General features: G+C 36.5%; 1 protein-coding gene across 1 annotated transcript in view; it reads right to left on the bottom strand.

Annotated features, from left to right (window-relative positions):
• Positions 1–871: 871 nt before the first annotated feature.
• Positions 872–22860, bottom strand: part of LOC110441326 (von Willebrand factor D and EGF domain-containing protein-like) — a 34206-nt gene continuing 12217 nt past the window's right edge. The window contains exons 8-20 of the mRNA XM_021484440.1: positions 22442–22518; positions 21943–22006; positions 20410–20610; positions 19740–19972; positions 17965–18100; positions 14378–14480; positions 11639–11811; positions 11230–11498; positions 8999–9104; positions 7100–7211; positions 4077–4204; positions 3575–3695; positions 872–1071 (exon numbers count right to left, since the gene is read on the bottom strand). Coding sequence (XP_021340115.1) covers positions 896–1071; positions 3575–3695; positions 4077–4204; positions 7100–7211; positions 8999–9104; positions 11230–11498; positions 11639–11811; positions 14378–14480; positions 17965–18100; positions 19740–19972; positions 20410–20610; positions 21943–22006; positions 22442–22518 — 1899 coding nt within the window. The 3' untranslated portion in view covers positions 872–895. The remainder of the gene's footprint in view (positions 1072–3574; positions 3696–4076; positions 4205–7099; positions 7212–8998; positions 9105–11229; positions 11499–11638; positions 11812–14377; positions 14481–17964; positions 18101–19739; positions 19973–20409; positions 20611–21942; positions 22007–22441; positions 22519–22860) is intronic.

The following is a 22860-nucleotide window of genomic DNA, read 5'->3' as shown; positions in this document are numbered from 1 at the left end:
TGTATATTGGTGACCGTTACGTTAGTCATGAGAATATGATACCCAGTGCTGCCATGACTCCAGACTTTAAGGATCGCCATCATTATTTGCTTACCAACTGCTGTGTCTACCCTGATATAGTCACGTTCTCTATAGTAGACCACAGCTTAATACAAACTTTCTGTATATGAGGGAGACACCATGACGGGTGTTTTGGAGACAAATACCTATATATATTGTTTTACCTTATAAAGAAGGTTAAGATGCATTTCCACGCACTCTGGGTTGATTTAACTCTACAATAAACTTCTGCTTTGTAAAACATTTTCTATCAAATATATTTGGCTGACATTTTCGGTTCCTCATCTTGTCGATTTTGTGTCTAGGTTCTGTCCTAGTGAATTGATGCTTGTGGCATTTCTCTTTTTTATGATTATCATTCAAAGCAGATAATCATTTGATGCGATATTTGTTTCGCTAAAATACCCTCATCATAACACTTGTTTGGTAACTGTATCATTGAGTTTAATATCAAATTAATGCAGACATAATTACATTAAAAGTTTAAATTGTGTAATGACGGTATCATTGGTTTGAACGTATGTGTATTGACGGTATGTTTGATCCCAAATACTGATTTTGTGACAGTTCCTGGTAAAAATACTTATGAAGTGGCAGTATAAAGGAAAACACAAAGGTCTCATTCACACACAACAAACAAAAACAAAATAGGAAAAAAACAAATTTCAATCATAAATTGAACGTTTATAGATTGACAAATTTGAACTTTGATAAAGAAGAGCATTTGAGAGTGACAATGGAAAACAAAACTGGTCGTTTTAACAGTTAGGCTGGTTAGTGACCGGAAACAAATATTGAAACAACTCCTGTCGTCAGAAAGACATCATTATTTTATTTATACATCAATATCGGGGTAGGCAGAACACGAGTCTAGCTTTCCACAGCTGGTACATATGTGGGGTCGTGCGTCTCCACACTGACAGCCGTTATTAGTACAACAGGCACAATCAAATCTAGTCTTGTCAAAGCCACATTGACAACCAGAACCTGTCGATGTGTAGTGGTTGATCTCTGTAATGAAACGAAATCAACGCTGCCAAAATTATCATCGAATAATACATGTAGATATCTAAAACTTAAAAAAAAGGAATAAAAGGAATAACAAAAAAATCCTCCGAAACTATATACAGCTACACGAGCTTTATAAGTCAGGTTGTTAGAGTTCCTCATCAAGGGAACAAACAGTTTTTCGCTTTCATCTAATAATGACGAACTCCGTTTTAAACGGGGAAAATCATCAAACGTAGAAGCATATTTTACCAGTTAAGAACAATCAATGTCGTATACAGAAAACAAAAATTGTACAAAATTGTTCCCTTCAGGCAATCAACCATTGACATATTAGTCGCCTTCAATACGATGCAATAAACGATGCTGGGGCTTTATACACCCGTTGATAGAAGAACAGCGAGTCTATTGTAAAGGAATACAATTGGGAACATAAAATTCTTGTATGAAAATATCGTTTCAAGATATGACAGCAAGTATATAGTTTGTAAGATAAAGAAAGACTATAAAATTGCTTGTGGTGCCAACAGTACTTTTGTCTTAACCAGTTCTGCTCAAGTCACGTCACGGTCATGTGTGTTCATTTTTTATTTTTTTTTAAATAAGCATCACCTTTGTACTGACTGTCAGGTGTCTGATAACGAATGTATCACTATGTTGGTAAGAATACATATATATGTGTACAGTTATAAGAAATAGCATCGTGTTTCTTACGACAAATGGTTGATAAAGTTTCTGTAAAACATAATTGTCTATCCCAGAAATTTTCTGGTGAGATAATTAATATAATAATACTAATTCGAGGTTCTTATATACCGCTTTATCACAACCTAGTTCCTAGGTCGTCTCAAAGCGGTTCACAAATTATTATCCGTGGTTATAGGGCCTTTGCAACCAGCCAATACCTTTCTCAACTCCCTGGGGAGCATACAGTCGTTGCTGCCATTTCGGCACTCACAGCAAGCATTCTACAATTCTAGCACTACCCAACCACGTTCTCATTTACAGCTGAGTAGACTGGAACAAGCTGAGTAAAGTATCTTGCTCAAATATACAACACAGTGCCGTGACGTGAGTCGAACTCGGAACCCTTCGGTCATAAGCCTGGCGTCCTACTACTAGACTACCCGCTTCCAATGTGGCATTTTATTTTAGAAATTTCGCTCCCGCTCTCTTGACCTGATTTCCACCTGATTGATTTGATCACCTTTTCTTTTATTAACTCATTTATCTTATTTATTTGTTGGGGTGTTTTTGCCTTTTTTTCTCTCTCTCCATTATTTTCTTATACTATACCATCAATGGGAAAGCAAAAAAAAAAAACATCTGTAAGTTAAAGACATATATATTTACTATATATAAACAGTATAGTTATTTATTTCTTACGGCAATTCAGAACTAGAACATTTGTTAAAGGGGCAAATCTCTATAGTTTTTATGAACATTTTTGCAATTGTGAAATTAAAATGAACACTTGAATGGCGAATGACGTAACATTAAGAAAAAGATGCAACGTAAGACTTTTATATCGTGACCTAGCAGATGTACGCTTAATTCACTTCAGACTTTTGCGAATAAAATCAAAGTGAGTGGAGGCTCAAATAAATATACCACCAACCTGCCGTGCCCGTGACTTTTGACCTTTTAACCTTTACCTATGACCACGTAAATCTTATCAGGCGTAGAATGTTATTATGCTAAGGTCTAAGTGTAAACTAGATTTGTTGAGGAATTTGTGAGACACCTTGTATACAATATTTCTACATCAAAAGTGGTAATGTGTGGTCTTTGACCGTGACCTTTGACGTTCTAACCTTGACCACTATAGTTTCAGGTGAAAAACTTGATATAACCAAACTATGTTTTGAATATGAACTGAAAGTGTCCAGGGGTTCTAGAGATATCTTGTAAACAACTCATCAACTCAAGGACGACGGATGCTCTGACAGGGCAATTATTATATACACCCTCATTTCGTGGAAGTATAACAAGATACACAGAGGGTCTGTATCGCTCACCTGGATAATAAAGCAACAATTTCCAAATATTGGCTCTGTCTTTCTGCAACACCAGTCCCTCGTAGGGTCCTGTCTTTCTGCTGCCATGAAGTGCATTTGATGGGTTTTGAGCATTTACCTATTGACCCCATCCCTCCATTAATGCTGAGGAGAAGGATTTTAAACATGTATCCCTATGTTCCCCCGTTTGGCCCATCCCTTTGCTATAAGGACCACGCTCTCCGTTTGTACAAAATTAAGTTCTTGCAAAATGATGCTCTGGGCCAAATTTGGTTACAATCCCTCAAATCGAACGGAAGGAGAAGGATATCAAATATTTACCTGCATTTCCCCTATTTTGAAGCCAAATTATCTGCCCTGAAAGAAAACACACCCTCCGATTTTACAAAATTGTATTCCCTTTGCCAAAGAATGCTCAAGACCAACGGACGGATGAAGGACGCCTTTTGATCAGGTGAGACAACCTCATTTAACAGTCAAAATATTACCTGTAATGGCAGCACCTGATGTCCAGCTATGAGCGTCAGATGATGGGGAGCAGTAGCCGGTATGTTCTGCATTCTGCTCACCAGGAGCCCTACACGAATTGTCGATCAGGCATGTGTTGTCCTGAAACAAACCATACAATCTGTGTATAGACAGCAGAATCAGAAACACCTAATTTCCCTGATGACTGTCTTACATATTACATGTCGTTTTAGTGATTTTTGTATGCGGAAGAATACCTTACTTGTCGCCTCATCATATTTTTCCCTCGATCCAGCAGGAAAGCAATTGATGGTTAAAGAATATATTTCCCACGGATATGTTACTATTTCAGTTACAGTACTCAATACGATAGTACGGCGACAAGATATGCCTGGTTCAACTCTCTCTGTACCTTTGCCTTAATAAAACATTATCATGGGCTGAATAATTCGTGCTGTATTTATTTGTTGTAATTTAAGACATTTTGTAGTCTAATCAAATAATATTTGTATTAATATTTACCTTCAATGTACAGTTTCCAGTGACGTCACACACTTGGCATGATCCGTCGAACACAACGAAAGGTTTGGGCGTACTGTACTGAAGTCTGTTAGCGGTCACTGCCACCATGAACCCTCCAACAGTACTATCTGAATAAAAAAAATCGCTTTTGTAATTCTGTTATCTTTTTGTAGATTAACAACTTTGACCAGCTACTGCCAGAGGTCATATCATTCCAACACAGTTGCAGATGAGATTCCAACAGCAGACGTCCTTTAAAAATCTGCGTACACCGGATGTTATAGGTCTCAAGTAAAAATTAAAAATTAAACAGATCACGAGTCCTTCGCAGTATACGGATATCATATACGGGTTTGTATTGCTACGATACGATATGAATAAATCTGAACACAAATACACCAATGTATGAGCTATTAATTGTTTATTTTTCGTTGTTAATTGTAATTCATTTTCCGTGTGGGTTGACTCTGGGTCACAACTGTATAGTAACTGATTCACGAAACATTTAGTGAGATATTTTCCCTTCCAGCAAAGGGATGCTCCTTTCTAAGTATATTGTCAAAAACTGCAGTACAGCCTACACAGTTGTTGTTTTTATATTCAAAGAATTTTGGCATTTTTTTTTCATATTTTACTGTCATAGGATTCAATAATACGTGAGCACAGTCTTAGTAGTCGACAACACGTGTTTGACGACATCTAGATGTAACGTACCGCCCATAGATATCAGTCTAATTAATATGCTAGTTCTGAGGGTGGTCTAAGGTGACGTAATGTATGACGTATATATGACGTCATATAATTTCTTTATGAGAAAGGCATTACCCATTCTGAAACGCCAATAACGATACGCAATTTTCAATTTACTTATGTTCAACACTACTGCAAATTGTTACAATATATAATTTTATAACTTGTACATATGTAGTTTTACCGAAAAGGGAGCAACAGTCCAACCTTACTTATAACTAAAACTCCCATCCAACCGTGGTGAAACAAACAGTTTATACTTTTTACGGATCGGTTTTAATCACAAAACAGAATTGAATTAAGCAGGCGTATCAAATCTGCGTTCATCAGAGACCCAAGGAATTAATTCTGTTATCTTGTACAGTAAATAGTCATGACATCGTCTACCGTCGCCTATTTTCTTCTCCATTACGAGTATGTTACAAACACATTAAAAATATCTCATATATATCATAAAACACTATGTTTTCGCACCCGACAATAACCGGCTCACGCAATATAGAGTATAATGACTTTGAGTTAAGGGACTTTTACAGCGTTCTATTAATGCAATTAATATTCACATAAATGATCCATATATGTAGTCATCAAGAACCCCTCTGTCAAAATCTAGATAACGAACAAAGTAACATATATGTACTGCCCCTTTATATGAGTCTATAGTAAATAGGCATACATTGTATTTGAGGACGGTATAAGGTGGTGTGATATGTGACGTCATAGGATTAATTTACGTGGGTGACTGTATACACTGTATTCAAGTTCAACATGATTGTAAATTGTTATCATGCATACATGTAACATATAAGTTCATCACATCCATGGCAAATAACACGTCTTCTATATTATCCTATTTTTCTTGATGCAAAAACGATTGTCAAACTATCTTAGGTATTCAATGCAATGCCGGATTTTGATACTTTTTGTTGAAAACAAAAGTGAAGAAAAGACTATACATATTATCAAATGTATAAGGATTTCAATAGGGGAGACTGGGGCAAGCTCAGTCCCGGTGTGAGTCCGATCACCCCTGATATTTCTGTTCTTGAGCAAATAGTTCAGTTGTCTAAGAGAGACATTCAAACGAAAAATTAGCGAGGAAAACTCAATTTTAAAATCATTTAAAGGGAGAAAGTTACTTTTAGGAGGATAGAAAAAATCATGGCTTCACTTCTTCCAAGTTTTGTGAACTTTCTGTAAATCGAATTGCTACTTATTTATGTCATACGTGTAACACATTCACAGGCTCACATGATGCCCCCTCCCCCTACCAAAGCACAACAGATTCCGTGTTCATATCGAACCGTTTGTGTTTAAATCTAGTACAAGATTAAAATAGTTTACACGATCATCTAGGTCTTCACTAGTCGGTCGATCAGGAATTCGAGGATGAAAACGAATTTTCTGTCATGTTTTTCGTTTCGGGCGATATGAGAGCGTCCACGCTGTTTTCCTACATACTATTATGGTATTATATATAGTATATATAGTATTTTTGATTAAAGAATCACTTTGTCTCACGCTTTAGTTATTCACTAAGACCAACTTAACAGTGGCAAAGACAATATAAACATAAGTTTGTTTATTTGGAAAAATACAGAAAGCCACATTATTGTGTTTTTTTCACATGACGTAATGCAATAGCCTATAAAACATTTCGAAACGGTAGTAAGTATTGTGCAGTCTCTGTTTTTGTTGCTAACGAAAAATGTATCTCCATCAAAAAGAGTTCCAGACGTAAATTAGTCTGCGTCTAAGTCTAAACCTACGTTTACGTTCAGAGTTACGGTGCTTCGTGAAACGGACTTAACGTAAACGCAAATAAAGTCGTAACTCGATTTACGTCCACGTTTACGTCTACGTTTACGTGTAATTTTACGACTTTTAGTGAAACTGTGTCCAGGTATTCTATGGCTATCCCAACAAAATAGCATTACTTCCCTAAACTGCTGTAAGAGACAAGTATATGTTTATTTTTCTATTGATACTCCGTCTTTCTGCATCATTATTATAGTATCCTATTATGGGGTACTTTTAAACAAGGCTCTCAATCAATATACCATCGTACTTCACGGTTCCAGTCATAAGATGGATACAGTGTTTTGGAGTATACTTTCCAACCTACAAAATGTATATGATTTCAATTAACTTCCTGTAGCAGATTTTATTTAAGTACATCTGCAACAAAGTACCTTCCGCTGACACTTCTATTTTTTCAAATAGTTCTTCCTCCCTCTTACAAAAAGATACGGAAGAAGGAAAACAACACCTACCTCGGGTGGCAACATCACTGGGTGGCAGAGAGCACTCCACTTCAAGGAAACTAATGAACTTTGCTGGTGCCTCAATGACGGATCCATATGGATGGAGACTGCCGTCACGAACCTTGTTTGATGATACACAGTATAATCAGAATATTATATCATGTTTCTCCTCCTAAGTCGTATGCCATTAACAACTATCGTGTCATTACTTCGATATTTTTGTTCGAATAACTACTGAAGAAATGAATTCTGAAAATTTGTGCTAGATTTATTCTGTGTCTATCATGGAAATCTGGTGATTGACACCATAAACCATCGACTACAGTAGCCACAGACAAATCTTGTGTTTTATTTTCCTAAAACACTCCAACACTGTATATCAATTGAGTTGTATTTTGTAAAATAAATCAAAACAATTTTTTTAAGAAAAATTGTCATGGATATTGCTAGTGGCATCCGTGACGTAGCAGGTCTGCGAAGTGATTATAGAGTCAAACACAACATTTGGAACAAAATGAAACAATACGATCTTGTAAATAAACAAGTATTTCTACATGTACCAAACGTATACTCTGTTGTGTGAAGACTCGATTTTATTCTCCTACTCTCGGAATACTTCAATATATTGACTGTATTGATACAGGAGAGAATTCGGCCATGTAGACGACCAGGTAGCGATTTGAAAATACCAAATATACACTAGGTAGGTACTTATACCATGGTCTGAGACAGTGAGGATGCGACATATTTGATAACGTAACTTGCTTTAATTGTCAATCTTCTGTGGAACAAACCAAATCCCTGATGACATCCCGGGGTTGTGCGTAACCTTATGACTGTGATTTATTCTATCAGGATTTACGTGTAGTTCTTGTTTAAGAATATATTTCTCCTACCTGTGCGAATGCATAATACACGTGTCACAAGTTGCTCACCCATATAAGACAACTCTGTCCCACATATATGAACTCAGTGACCCCGGACGGGGAACTATGTTTCTCTCTAAATATAGGGACTACATACAACAAACGCTTGCGTTCAACAACGTTACGTACCATAACTGTTGATGTGCTGAAACGTGACGTTATTAAATTGACATTTCGTTCAACGGAAAAATATTAACCACCAAAACACAGTCGGCATCTGGATTCGTCTCACGGAAGCAACTTTTAATGTGAAGTGTTTCCAAGCCTATACTTCCGATATAACATGTTTGTCTGCACTTTCCAATATGTTCTTGGTATATTTATACGATATCTAAGAAATCTTTATTTTAGTTGCATGTACAAAGTGATTGGCGATTTCCACCACATCCCCGGGTAAGGTAGGGAGAAAAGAGTCAATTACTATGGAAGGTATGTAGGATATGAAAATTCTATCCCCGATGTAGAATTTCACCATCCCACTTACTTACCTATGATAGTCTTTTAATCTACTGAAATCAAAAGTTGTGAACGTGTAACTCTAAAACAGTTCTTGTTTGCACTTTATGCTATATTCTACATGATTCAGAACAGTTTTGATATGAACTTTCATTCTTACGAGTATTGAACCACATATTAGTTCTAAAAGGATAATAAAGCCCTATGGTGCAGAAAATGTGTGCTTTGTTTGGCCCTATGCATCAACGAACTACTTATTTCGAACAATTGCTATACAATATAAATGACACAACTTGTTCTCCTTAAAAATGACACATCCTTGTCACTTCAGGAAATCTTGATGAAAGTTTATCTTTTTTGTCTCATCGAATCCTGTCTGTATTGGTACGTCCATTCTATCTATTCCACTCCAGGAAATCTTGATGAAATGTTAACTTTGTCTGTATAGGTACGTCTGTTCTATTCCAATAATTGATGACTAATTTTCTACAAAAATAACATTAGCAACCTAACCCAGTGATATTACCTCGGCGGCTTGGTAGCGACATTTAAGTCCTGGACCATCCATGAGATGCTGGGCAATCACCTGTACCTTCATACAAGGTCGATCTCTGAAGTCACACAGACCATCTCTACAAAAGTCAATAATTAATTAAATATAGATTTTGTCCAATAAAATGAAAATAATTAAATTATTTTTGATGTTTAAGTCTATGGCTATAAAATACCAATATATTCCACAAATGACTGAAACTTTTTAAGAATTTCATGGATCTCATTGAAGGAGGGCGATGAACCCTATGGACAGAAGGCCTTGTACTTTCATAAATTGTAAGCAGTAAATACAAATAAATCAGATGAAGGTCAAAATACGTACTCTTCCGTGAAATACGACGTATACTTAAACGAGGAAATCTTTTTTGAAGTTAAGAGCAGATTATTTTGTATTATAAAAATGCGTTTCTTATTTCGAATTATGACAAATATTGGTGACTTTGTGTGGTTATGCGGAAAAGGGGGTTATTAAGGCAATATTAAAAGATGATACTTAAAGATTTGATCGCTAGTTTCAGGCAAAATTGCTACAGACGCTCGATATATCCAGGTCATGAAACCAAAACAAGATCGATCTGTCACAGTGTCGGGAAATATTTCGTTCTCCCAACGTCCCGTTACCGCTATTTAGACGGTCTGACTATGGCTGAACTTTCACTATAAACGTCACCCATAGAACCGTCACGAAGAAACGTAGGCCTATGGTTTTGGATATTGAAAGCGATAAGTTCTTCTACAACGGTAAGTTACGGTGATTTCATCACTTGGCGGGAGGCAGACTTCGTACGATATGCTTACGCGCATATAGTCCGTGGTTAATTTATATAAACTAATGCAATACTGCTACTCTCAATATTTAAAGTCGTTCATCTGTTTTATTTTTTCATTAAGTTGTTGGGCGAAACATTAATTTTGACTATAATTAAATTAAAAAAAAAATCATTTTTGAATATTAATGAGTGACTTTTTACATATGGGTCATATCACTACGCCAGCCTTGTCAACAAACACATTTGTGTATGTTATTTTCGAATGATCATGAGATTGTGGTAGAAACAGATCACACGACTCGTGGTTGTTGAGTAAAGCTCGTGTCTTTTGTAACTTTTGAAAATTAACTAACTCGAGTGAAATAAATACCATATTCAACAACAACTCGTTGTGTAACCTCTATATGTTTATTTATTCGCAATAAAGTGCATATTGTTTTCAAGAATATGATGATATTAATTTTGTTATATATGACGTTGTATGTAAGTTGCAGACATGTAGTAAACTTTACACTGCTCAAATTTTCCGTATAAATTTTTCAAGTTCATTACTGCTTTTAATAAGATGAAGTCGAAAATTAATAAACATAATAATCATGGCGATCCGAAGCATTTGTTATGCCAAACATAATTTTCCATTTAACGGTTATAGAAATGGTTTTATCTAAAACAAGTATAGCAAAGCATTACGTGTTGGTCTGTTTTCTAAATAAATTATCTTTTAATCGTCAGTAGGGGTATCTCATCAAATAAACAAATTGTATAAGTAGCGTCCTCGTGATGCAGTTAACTGCTAGGCATAATACTCTGAAGTTATCAGCTTGAACAAGTAACGGAAGATTTTATTTTAAATACATTGATTGAGTATCATAACAATACATGCTTTCGCGTCAAATATATGTATTCATCTTTAATACCGTTGCTATCTCAGTAAAATGACCTTGGAACCGATCTAAATCCGAAATTGGACACGTGTTTCTACAGGCAGTTTGTTTGGTTCATTATGTATATTATTGTACATTATGTAACAAAATTAAACAGGGAAAAATATGTTTTTCTCAGTAGTCGAAGATTTAATGTATCAGTAGATAAAATGTGTAATGCAAAAAACGTGTTATTGTTTCTGTGCAATACATATCACAAAACAACTTAATCAGGCATCTAGAATCCGTTTTATAAGGGTCATGTCATATCAAATATATCGTTTTGTTAAACCAAATGGCACGTGAAATGGTAATGGTGGGTGGTTGGTAGTACTAGAAATGAAACAGTAAAATCATCTGTCCATACAGACTTCTCTTGAGAGAAAATCAGTCTGAAAATAATCAGTTCATGGTATTATTCTGTATATGGTAGTAAAAGGAGGAAGTTTTTAATGGTAGATTTACTGTATGCTAAAGTAAAGATTAAGGTTTTTAGTTAATTCAATTACCCGCGAAGATGGCTGACGACAGGGGCTACCCCTTCCGGGACTGAACAATCAGCACCAGTGTATCCGGTTTGGCACGTGCATGTCCCCTCGTGACATGTTCCACGTCTGCTACATTGATTTGAACACATATGAGTTGTGACGTCAGTAGGTGGAATCCTCTCTTTGTTGAGTCCAATGGCGTAGTTGCTTACATCGCGAAGTACAGCGTCTTGACATTCAATATCGAAAGAGTTCATGTGGACAAGGTTGAATTCGTCTCCATCAGCAAACTGCGGTTATAAAGGAATAAGGTTAAAAAAACGGTTCAAACGAAAGCTGTAGTTCGGAATGGAGGCATTTCTCACAGAAAATAGCCCTTATTGGTGTATTATAAATTTGATGCTGTGCATAAATATGTAAAATTACTAACCATCATGTCCTCCACGCAAGCGTCTATATAATGTTGTGAAATCTCTGACGCGAGTACGGTGCGACATCGGTTGTACAATGAGGAACTGTGGATCGCTGTGGTACAGGTAGTCGTAGCCATGGCCTCCGTTATCCCGCTAGGTGTCGGGAAGGATCTTCTACTCCGAATATGAACTACACAGAGAATTAACATAGGTAGCGGCATCTCATTAAACAATATAGACAGACATAAAATATAGAAATAAATATTTAGTTGACAAAATATCATTTCGAATCATCTATTATGACACAAATACAGTTTCTGATCATCAACAATGAATTAACACATAACAAGGATAGACCACAAACCGTGCCACATGACAAAGATAAACAACCAACCGTGCCACATGACAAGGATAAACAGTCAACCGCGAAACATGACAAGGATAAACAACCAAGAGTGACACATGACGAAGATAAACAACGAACCGCGACACATGACAAGGATAAACAGTCAACCGTTACACATGACGAAGATAACCAACCAACCGTGCCACATGACAAGGATAAACAGTCAACCGCGACACATGGCAGGGATAAACAACCAAGAGTGACACATGACAAGGATAAACAACCAATCGCGACATATAACACGGATAAACAACCAACCGTGACACATGATTAGGATAAATAACCAACCGTGACACATGACAAGGATAAACAACCAACCGCGACACATAACAAGGATAAACAGCCAACCGTGACACATAACAAGGATAACAACCAACCGTGACACATGACAAGGATAAACAACCAACCGCGACATATAACAAGGATAAACAACCAACCGTGACACATGATTAGGGTAAACAACCAACCGTAACACATGACAAGGATAAACAACCAACCGTGACACATGACAAGGATAAACAACCAACCGTGACACATGACAGGGATAAACAACCAACCGTGACACATGACAAGGATAGACCACCAACCGTGACACATAAGAAGGATAAACACCAACCGTGACACATAATAAGGATAAACAACCAACCATGACACATAACAAGGATAAACAACCAACCGTGACACATAACAAGGATAAACAACCAACCGCGACACATAACAAGGATAAACAACCAACCGTGACACATGACAACGATTGAACACCAACCGTGACACATAACAAGGATAAACAACCAACCGTGACACATGACAAGGATAAACAACCGACCGTGACACATGACAGGGATAAACAGCCAACCGTGACCCATAACAAGGATAAACAACCAACCGCGACACATAACAAGAATAACAACCAACCGTGACACATGACAAGGATTGACCACCAACCGTGACACATAACAAGGATAAACAACCAACCGTGACACATGACAAGGATAAACAACAAACCGTGACACATGACAGGGAAAAAAAACAACCATGACACAAAACAATTACAGACCACCAACCATGACACATAACAAATACAGATCACTAACCATGACAAATAACAAAGACAGATCACTAACCATGACACATAACAAAGACAGATCACTAACCATGACACATAACAAAGATAGATCACTGACCATGACACATAACAAAGACAGATCACTAACTATGACAGAAAACAAAGACAGATCACTGACCATGACACAAAACAGATCACTAACCATGACACAAAACAAAGACAGATCACTTACCATGACACATAACAAAGACAGATCACTGACCATGACACAAAACAAAGACAGATCACTGACCATGACACATAACAAAGACAGATCACTAACTATGACAGAAAACAAAGACAGATCACTGACCATGACACAAAACAGATCACTAACCATGACACAAAACAAAGACAGATCACTTACCATGACACATAACAAAGACAGATCACTGACCATGACACAAAACAAAGACAGATCACTGACCATGACACATAACAAAGACAGATCACTAACTATGACAGAAAACAAAGACAGATCACTGACCATGACACAAAACAGATCACTAACCATGACACAAAACAAAGACAGATCACTTACCATGACACATAACAAAGACAGATCACTGACCATGACACAAAACAAAGACAGATCACTGACCATGACACATAACAAAGACAGATCACTAACTATGACAGAAAACAAAGACAGATCACTGACCATGACACAAAACAGATCACTAACCATGACACAAAACAAAGACAGATCACTTACCATGACACATAACAAAGACAGATCACTGACCATGACACAAAACAAAGACAGATCACTGACCATGACACATAACAAAGACAGATCACTAACCATGACACAAAACAAAGACAGATCACTAACCATGACACAAAACAAAGACAGATCACTAACCATGACAAATAACAAAGACAGATCACTAACCATGACACATAACAAAGATAGATCACTAACCATGACACAAAACAAAGACAGATCACTTACCATGACACATAACAAAGACAGATCACTAACCATGACACAAAACAAAGACAGATAACTAACCATGACACGTTTATTTCTATCTATATATGTTGTTTAAGAAAATCCACAACCGACCAGTTTAAGTACATAAAAACGTAACACGTTTTGATTGTGCATGTTATAGATATTGAAAGCACTGTTTAGAATTGGAGAACCGTGAGGTGTACCACATAATGGCTCGTATTTGCTATTGCGTCAGCAAGTTGACTGGAACAGGGACTATTTGAATAATTGCATTATGGATTTCTTACTTGTGTTGAAATCTCGTTTGACCGGAGCTTCAAATGGGAAATCCAGATCACGAGGATGGGTACCGCCTTGGGGTTGGAATGGGGTACATTTACCATTGCAGTTCTGAAAGAATAGTTTAAAAAATAATTGCACTTAATACTATGGTCAAATAGTTTTTCGCATAAGGATATTATGAAAAACAGATATGAAACAATTGTTTTATTCTTAATATCATCATTCTTCTTCTTCTTCTTTCAGTAAGAACGTTTACTGTCTCTGCATATTGTGCACGCACGTGCGGTTAAGATAACTCTAGTTTTGGTACTCTATCTTAAAATCAAAATGTTGAAAGGGGGTGTAGTGTCGTGTCTCACGACATGACTGTGAGAATTTGGTGTAAAACAGTGCAGTGCATCAGAGTCAAACAATTTTCGCACAAAGACATGTTAAACTTCGTCCCCTGGGCGAGATATTTTATACAACAAGTAACAGTACACTCATGTACATAAGGGTATTTGTCTGATCAACAGATGTACAGTATGTTCCTGTACATTAAAGTAGTTGTTCTACAACAGGTGTACAGTATGTTCATGTACATTAGAGTAGGTGTTCTACAACAGGCGTACAGTATGTTCCTGTAAATTAGAGTAGTTGTTCTACAACAGGCGTACAATATGTTCCTGTACATTAAAGTAGTTGTTCTACAATAGGTGTACAGTATGTTCCTGTACATTAGGGTAGTTGTTCTACAACAGGTGTACAGTATGTCCCTGTACATTAGAGTAGTTGTTCTACAACAGATGTACAGTATGTTCCTGTATATTAGAGTAGTTGTTCTACAATAGGTGTACAGTATGTTCCTGTACATTAGATTAGTTGTTCTACAACAGGTGTACAGTATGTTCCTGTATATCAGAGTAGTTGTTGTTCAACAGGTGTACAGTATGTTCCTGTATTGTTCAGTAGTTGTTCTACAACAGGTGCAACAGGTGTACAGTATGTTCCTGTATATCAGAGTAGTTATTCTACAACAGGTGTACAGTATGTTCCTGTATATCAGAGTAGTTGTTCTACAACAGGTGTACAGTATGTTCCTGTATATTAGATTAGTTGTTCTACAACAGGTGTACAGTATGTTCCTGTACATTAGATTAGTTGTTCTACAACAGGTGTACAATATGTTCCTGTACATTAAAGTAGTTGTTCTACAACAGGAGTACAGTATGTTCATGTACATTAGAGTAGTTGTTCTACAACAGGTGTACAGTATGATCCTGTACATTAGAGTAGTTGTTCTACAACAGGCGTACAGTATGTTCCTGTACATCAGAGTAGTTGTTCTACAACAGGCGTACAGTATGTTCCTGTACATCAGAGTAGTTGTTCTACAACAGGCGTACAGTATGTTCCTGTACATCAGAGTAGTTGTTCTACAACAGGCGTACAGTATGTTCCTGTACATCAGAGTAGTTGTTCTACAACAGGCGTACAGTATGTTCCTGTACATTAGAGTAGTTCTTCTACAACAGGTGTACAGTATGTTCCTGTACATTAGGGTAGTTGTTCTACAACAGGTGTACAGTATGTACATGTACAACAGGTGTACAGTATGTTCCTGTATATCAGAGTAGTTGTTCTACAACAGGGGTACAGTATGTTCCTGTATATCAGAGTAGTTGTTCTACAACAGGGGTACAGTATGTTCCTGTATATCAGAGTAGTTGTTCTACAACAGGTGTACAGTATGATCCTGTACATTAGAGTAGTTGTTCTACAACAGGCGTCCAGTATGTTCCTGTACATTAGAGTAGTTGTTCTACAACAGGAGTACAGTATGTTCCTGTATATTAGAGTAGTTGTTGTTCAACAGGTGTACAGTATGTTCCTGTACATTAAAGAAGTTGTTCTACAACAGGTGTACAGTATGTTCATCTACATTAGAGTAGTTGTTCTACAACAGGTGTGCAGTATGTACATGTAAATTAAAGTAGTTGTTCTACAATAGGTGTACAATATGGTCATGTACATTAAAGTAGTTGTTCTACAACAGGTGTACAATTGTACATGTACATTAGAGTAGTTGTTCTACAACAGGTGTGCAGTATCTTCATGTACTTTAGAGTAGTTGTTCTACAACAGGTGTACAGTATGATCCTGTACATTAGAGTAGTTGTTCTACAACAGGTGTACAGTATGTACATGTACAACAGGTGTACAGTATGTTCCTGTATATCAGAGTAGTTGTTCTACAACAGGTGTACAGTATGTACATGTACAACAGGTGTACAGTATGTTCCTGTATATCAGAGTAGTTGTTCTACAACAGGTGTACAGTATTTTCCTGTATATTAGATTAGTTGTTCTACAACAGGTGTACAATATGTTACTGTACATTAAAGTAGTTGTTCTACAACAGGTGTACAATTGTACATGTACATTAGAGTAGTTGTTCTACAACAGATGTACAGTATGTTCCTGTATATTAGAGTAGTTGTTGTTCAACAGGTGTACAGTATGTTCCTGTACATTAGGGTAGTTGTTCTACAACAGGTGTACAGTATGTTCCTGTTCATTAGCGCAGTTGTTCTACAACAGGTGTACAGTATGTTCCTGTTCATTAGCGCAGTTGTTCTACAACAGGTGTACAGTATGTTCCTGTATATCAGAGTAGTTATTCTACAACAGGTGTACAGTATGTTCCTGTACATTAGATTAGTTGTTCTACAACAGGTGTACAATATGTTCCTGTACATTAAAGTAGTTGTTCTACAACAGGAGTACAGAATGTTACTGTATATTAGAGTAGTTGTTCTACAACAGGTGTACAGTATGGTCATGTACATTAGAGTAGTTGTTCTACAACAGGTGTGCAGTATGTTCCTGTACATTAGAGTAGTTGTTCTACAACAGGAGTACAGTATGTTCCTGTATATTAGAGTAGTTGTTCTACAATAGGTGTACAATATGTTCATGTACATTAAAGTAGTTGTTCTACAACAGGTGTACAGTTTGTTCCTGTACATTAAAGTAGTTGTTCTACAACAGGAGGAAAGGATGTTCATGTACATTAGAGTAGTTGTTCTACAACAGATGTACAGTATGTTCCTGTATATTAGAGTAGTTGTTCTACAACAGGTGTACATTATGTTCCTGTACATTAAAGTAGTTGTTCTACAACAGGAGTCCAGTATGTTCATGTACATTAGAGTAGTTGTTCTACAACAGATGTACAGTATGTTCCTGTATATTAGAGAAGTTGTTGTTCAACAGGTGTACAGTATGTTCCTGTACATTGGATTAGTTGTTCTACAACAGGTGTACAGTATGTACATGTACATTAGAGTAGTTGTTCTACAACAGATGAACAGTATGTTCCTGTACATTAGAGTAGTTGTTCTACCACAGGCGTACAATATGTTCCTGTACATTAGAGTAGTTGTTTCACAACAGTTGTACAATATGTTCTTGTACATTAGAGTAGTTGTTCTACAACAGGTTTACAATCCGAACATTAGGATAGTTGTTCTCACATCAAATATAAAGTATTTACCTGTACATTAGGTATTTTCGTTAGACATGATGTTAATATAGCTAATAGATTATATACCTTTGCACCCGGGTTATTGCCCTTAGACTTTGTACAGTCGGCCTTGGCGTGGTCACATTTACAGAGGCTTTCTGGACGGTCATAGCGTGTGTTAAACAACGGCAGGGCATCAAACATGCTGGTTCCTGGCTTCAAACTGGAAAATGTTACACGTGGCATCCGTTTTCATGTGGCATGTTAAATCTTACTAAAAAATATTACCTAAATCATTATGAAGTTTTGTAAGTCTAATAATTCTTGATAAACAGTTCAAGATTTATTAATCTAGGTTACAAAATATACATTTAACATTTTCAATTATTTACATGTTTGTTCATGTATGAAATGGAAGTCTAATTACATCCCACTTCATTTCTATCTTCAATATATCCTAATTTTGTTTATGATTAATTCTTGCTTCATATCGATCAACCAGTTGACTTCAATTTTAAGTAATCTTTTCGAAACTACAAAGGTAGCTGTGAACCATTGTTTTAGGTTACATTTTGCACTTTACTTTCGTTGAGTTTCGTAACGCGTTGGCTACAACAAGGAGTAAGAGGATTTTTGTCACATTTGACGTGACGTTGCTAGTACACCATCGTTACAAAATATAAGTTAAGTAATGCCGAGACTGTCGAAGACAACAACGAGAGGTAGCTATTGTAGTGGTGTAAGTTATTAAGATGGTTAGTGAACACGCCAAGCTTGCTATTTGATATCTATTTTTCGCCTGTGGCACCATTTAACCAAACTAGCTCGACTTATGACAGGCGAAGGACTGACATACCAGGTGTTACCACCATCATAAACTACTTAGAGACAGGTTTCTATCGACACGGTCTCCGAAAGTAGTGACCACATTATACACATGAAAATCCAGTTGTTTGCGCGCGCGACGGGTCTAAACTAGTTCTATTGTGACACGACGTCATCGCAATAATCGCCTGAATCGGGCTCAGGTAAACCACCGATGTCTTTTGGACAAATGGAATCACGTTATTTACTACGGTGACCGACCCATTGTGATTGGAGACAGGGTGTGTCAACCTATGTTTGGCGGTCAACTGCGTCTACGAAAGCGACTATTTTGGTGAAGATACCGTGAAGGTTTTGGGTGTTTTTTGTGTTGGTAATCGCACAAGGTAAGCTGTTGCTAATTGAAATTTGACTGGAACTCGTTATCGAGATAAATAAGATATCTGCAGCGCTACCGCAACCCTGCACACCAGTTACGTCAGCAGGACATTTCCGAGGCAAAACAATGACCAAATGTAATATTTGTCTACTAAATCTCCAGATCTATCACCCATATACATTTTGGATGAACTTAGGAAACGCGTTCGACGTAGCAAAAAATCAACTGGGTAAATAGTTAGATGTCGTTCACGTGATAAACAACATTCCCGCGACCGATATTGGACGTCAACATAAGGTCTATATGTGGCGGCGCATCACATTGGTGATACAGGACAATTGAGGATACATCTCCTATAAGGTTTGTAATTGTTTACTGTGTACTCAACCTATTATTAACGGCAGTCAATCAGGTGTGAAAGATTATTTTAATCTCAAATATGTTAACAGATACTACCCTACTCTGTAATGAGGTATACTTTTATCTAGAATACGCAAGATTGGACAACCGTTGTTAATATTATTTTGATGTTGAATAGGGTCCCTAATTTTTCAGTCTCTATCCAGAAAGTCACAGCATCTGCCACGAGACTTAATTCTTCATAAGTAAAATATTAATATGAAAATATGAAACCCGCTCCAAGAACAGGTGATCTCACAGCCAGGAGTGATAGAAGTCTCTGATGTGATGTGAGTCGTAGATTTTATGATCCGCTCCTTCCAGATCATTGGTATCCCGACCATCAAATGTTCCACAAAGACCTTCGGCTTTTTCAATGTCATCTGTGGGGGACTGGAGTGACAAACTCATGTGACCGTCTATTTCGCCTGTGTGGTGGTAATCTGTGGTATGCGCGCCAACCGTTAGACGTGTGCCAGATGCAAAGTTTAACTACAGTAGGAAATAAAACGCATGTTAATGGGCATACTTGATAACAACTTGATACATAAAGGATATTATATCAGTGTTCAACGGAAATTGAATATATTAAACCAGTTCAATAATTTGATATGACATGAGCCTTTAGGCGAGTGTGACATTTTTGATAAATTCAGTATGACATGGACACGCATGTAAGATTCTTTTTATCACAAGACATTCATAATTTGGAAAAAAAACAAAGTTCAAACACAATAATGCGTTATCATCTGACTCTGTATAGGGAAAGGATTTTTAAAAAGTTTGTCGGCTTGATCAGTTTAAAATGAACCAGTCATATTAAGTGTAAATTGACACAACAAACCTCGTGACCATTATTTTTTCGTTCCAAGAGCGGATTTACCAAGATCTGGTTTTATAAACTCTGATTAACACCATTTAATACGTACGAAGAAATTTTTGCCAGACGTATCCCTGTCGATAGTCATACTATGTAAAGGTCCATTTGATAGGATTTTGACGTCTGGGGCAGCAAGTTGGTTCTTTCGTTTCTCGCACATATCTATGCTTACTACGTCATTTCCTTCCCTCGCCACGATTGCGCAGATGCAAGGATTGTAATGTCCACATGACCAAGTTCTTATTTGAATCTGTAATACAAGATATAATATGACTCAGGCATGGCCTGGAGAGAGCGAACTCGTACATTTGTTTCAATAGTATAGTATAATTTTTGAATCATAACATTACCCTTTTTAATACATACAAAATGTACCTATAATTGATTTTTATAATATGACTCAGGCATGACATGGAGAGAGTGAAGCTCGTACAGTTGTTTCGATAGTATTGTATAATTTTTGAATTATAACATTACCCATTTTAATACGTACAAAATGTACCTGTATTTTTTCTATAATATACTTGAATCTGTTGCTGGGCAAAATCATTCATTTTGAAAACAGGCATTGTCTGAAACGAGCATGCGTCTAAATGCTGTTTTTTCAATCTTATTTTCTAAATAACATTATTTAAAATAATATCTATTTATTCGTTTTATAGCGATAAAGTAATTAATGTAAAATTAATAATAAGTAAAGAAAAACAGTCGAATGAATTATGCAGTTCAAGAGAAAACACAAATGCATTTGGTACTGTTGCATTTAATTGCCCCGTCTATGGCCTCAGCGTAATGTTGCGGAAAGTAGTGAGGCCCAGTAGAGAGACTTCATATTTGAAGATGTATATAACTGTTATTATCTGTTATTATAAAAGATAAGTATATCGGTGATTAAATTCCAATTTCCGGCGTGATATACTTTGTCTGATTCCTCTAAATCGTGTAAAAAGATAATCACAATAGCCCAAACATATCCGGATTTCCGTCTGATTTGGTAGTTACTATATACTTCCGGTTTTGGTGGAGAGAAGAAAAGACTGAAAATTTGAAAGAAGCTGCAGTTTCTATAATTTTTAATGTCATGAATTTATATAACCACAGAAAAAAAATATCAAATAAAAAGATATTTTTGAGAATGTGTAGCAAAGCTAAACAGCATCGTAAAAATAGGACCGCGGTAACTCTATACTAGCTACTTCCGTGACGAAGGATTTTGGAAGCATAGTATTTCGACGTTACCATGACTTCAATTGTTCGTACATGTAACCAGAAAAGAGCTTCGCTTCTTCGGCGCAAGAAGAGCTGCGCTCTTATTAACCTATTTATATCACTATTTTATTAACAATGTGTGAAAAAAAATGAAAATATGTTTTAAGAGTATGGAACTTGGCAAAGCCAAGACATACAAGTATATGAATGACATATAGTCGGCTATAAAAATAATGAAGCATTAACTCCTTTGCATCGTGTTTAAGTTGCATATAGTTATTAATATATTCGTTAAATACGTTTTGATGAGCTGTACTATGTATATCTATAACAGACACGATTTAAACATAAATCCGTACCTCAAAATACGTACCTCAAACGGCCTTGTTGTACTTTTGTACATTATGAAATCACCGACTTCATACACATCTAGTCGACTGAAATATAATTGTATATATATATATTTTGGGGGGGAAACTGTTTATCTAGCATCGTGTCATTGCAAGCCACGTTGACTTTATGCAAACCTGTTATGATGTTTTCTGTACAATATCAATGTTTTCTAATATGTTTTGAGTCAAATGATAATCAGAATTTGACTCGGGCAAAAAAGTTTTACTGGAAAAAAAAAAAAAAAAGCATCTTGATGTCGCTGAACGTTATTTTCTGGGGGGGTTTTATGGTAAACGTTGAAGATCTTCGCTTATTTCCTTACGATTCCTCACATTTCACCTAATAAACTTCTTGTCAGGTAACTTTTAGAAGAACTAATCACGGCGGTAGCACTGCTGAATGGTTTATCCATACGTCTGATCATGACGTCATGTAAGCAATCAACCAATGCCAAGTTACAACGTAAATGTAGGTTTTACCCTTTACGGTCTATCTGTCGGAAGTGCGGGTCACCGGAAGCAGAACAGAGAGCGTGCGGCCTGTCACGTGATGTAACCTGTCAAAGTTACGGTTTACAAGTAAAAATCCCTGAAGCATAATAATTGTCTGCAGACAAAGGTAAGTATATAATTATATTTGTACAACAAAGATCACATGACATCTTTGCTTGGTTACAATTTACACATATACACATAAACAAAAATCAACCTATCATTCAAAGTGATTTTTTTTCTGTCTCCAAAGATAATAATTCTGTATTTGAGACCTAGTGTATCATAAAACCTTACACCACGAAAGGGAGTGGGTACATGTTAACAACAAAATCGTTATAGTGCTGGCATTTCCGCTCCTTGCACACCTTCCCAATATTTAATAAATCGCTTATTTTGAAGTCGTT

The sequence above is a fragment of the Mizuhopecten yessoensis genome, unplaced genomic scaffold (assembly GCF_002113885.1).
Source record: "Mizuhopecten yessoensis strain PY_sf001 unplaced genomic scaffold, ASM211388v2 scaffold715869, whole genome shotgun sequence".
Classification (NCBI taxonomy): domain Eukaryota; kingdom Metazoa; phylum Mollusca; class Bivalvia; order Pectinida; family Pectinidae; genus Mizuhopecten; species Mizuhopecten yessoensis.
Note: the sequence above shows the minus strand (reverse complement) of the source record. Positions and strands in the feature narration are given on the sequence as shown.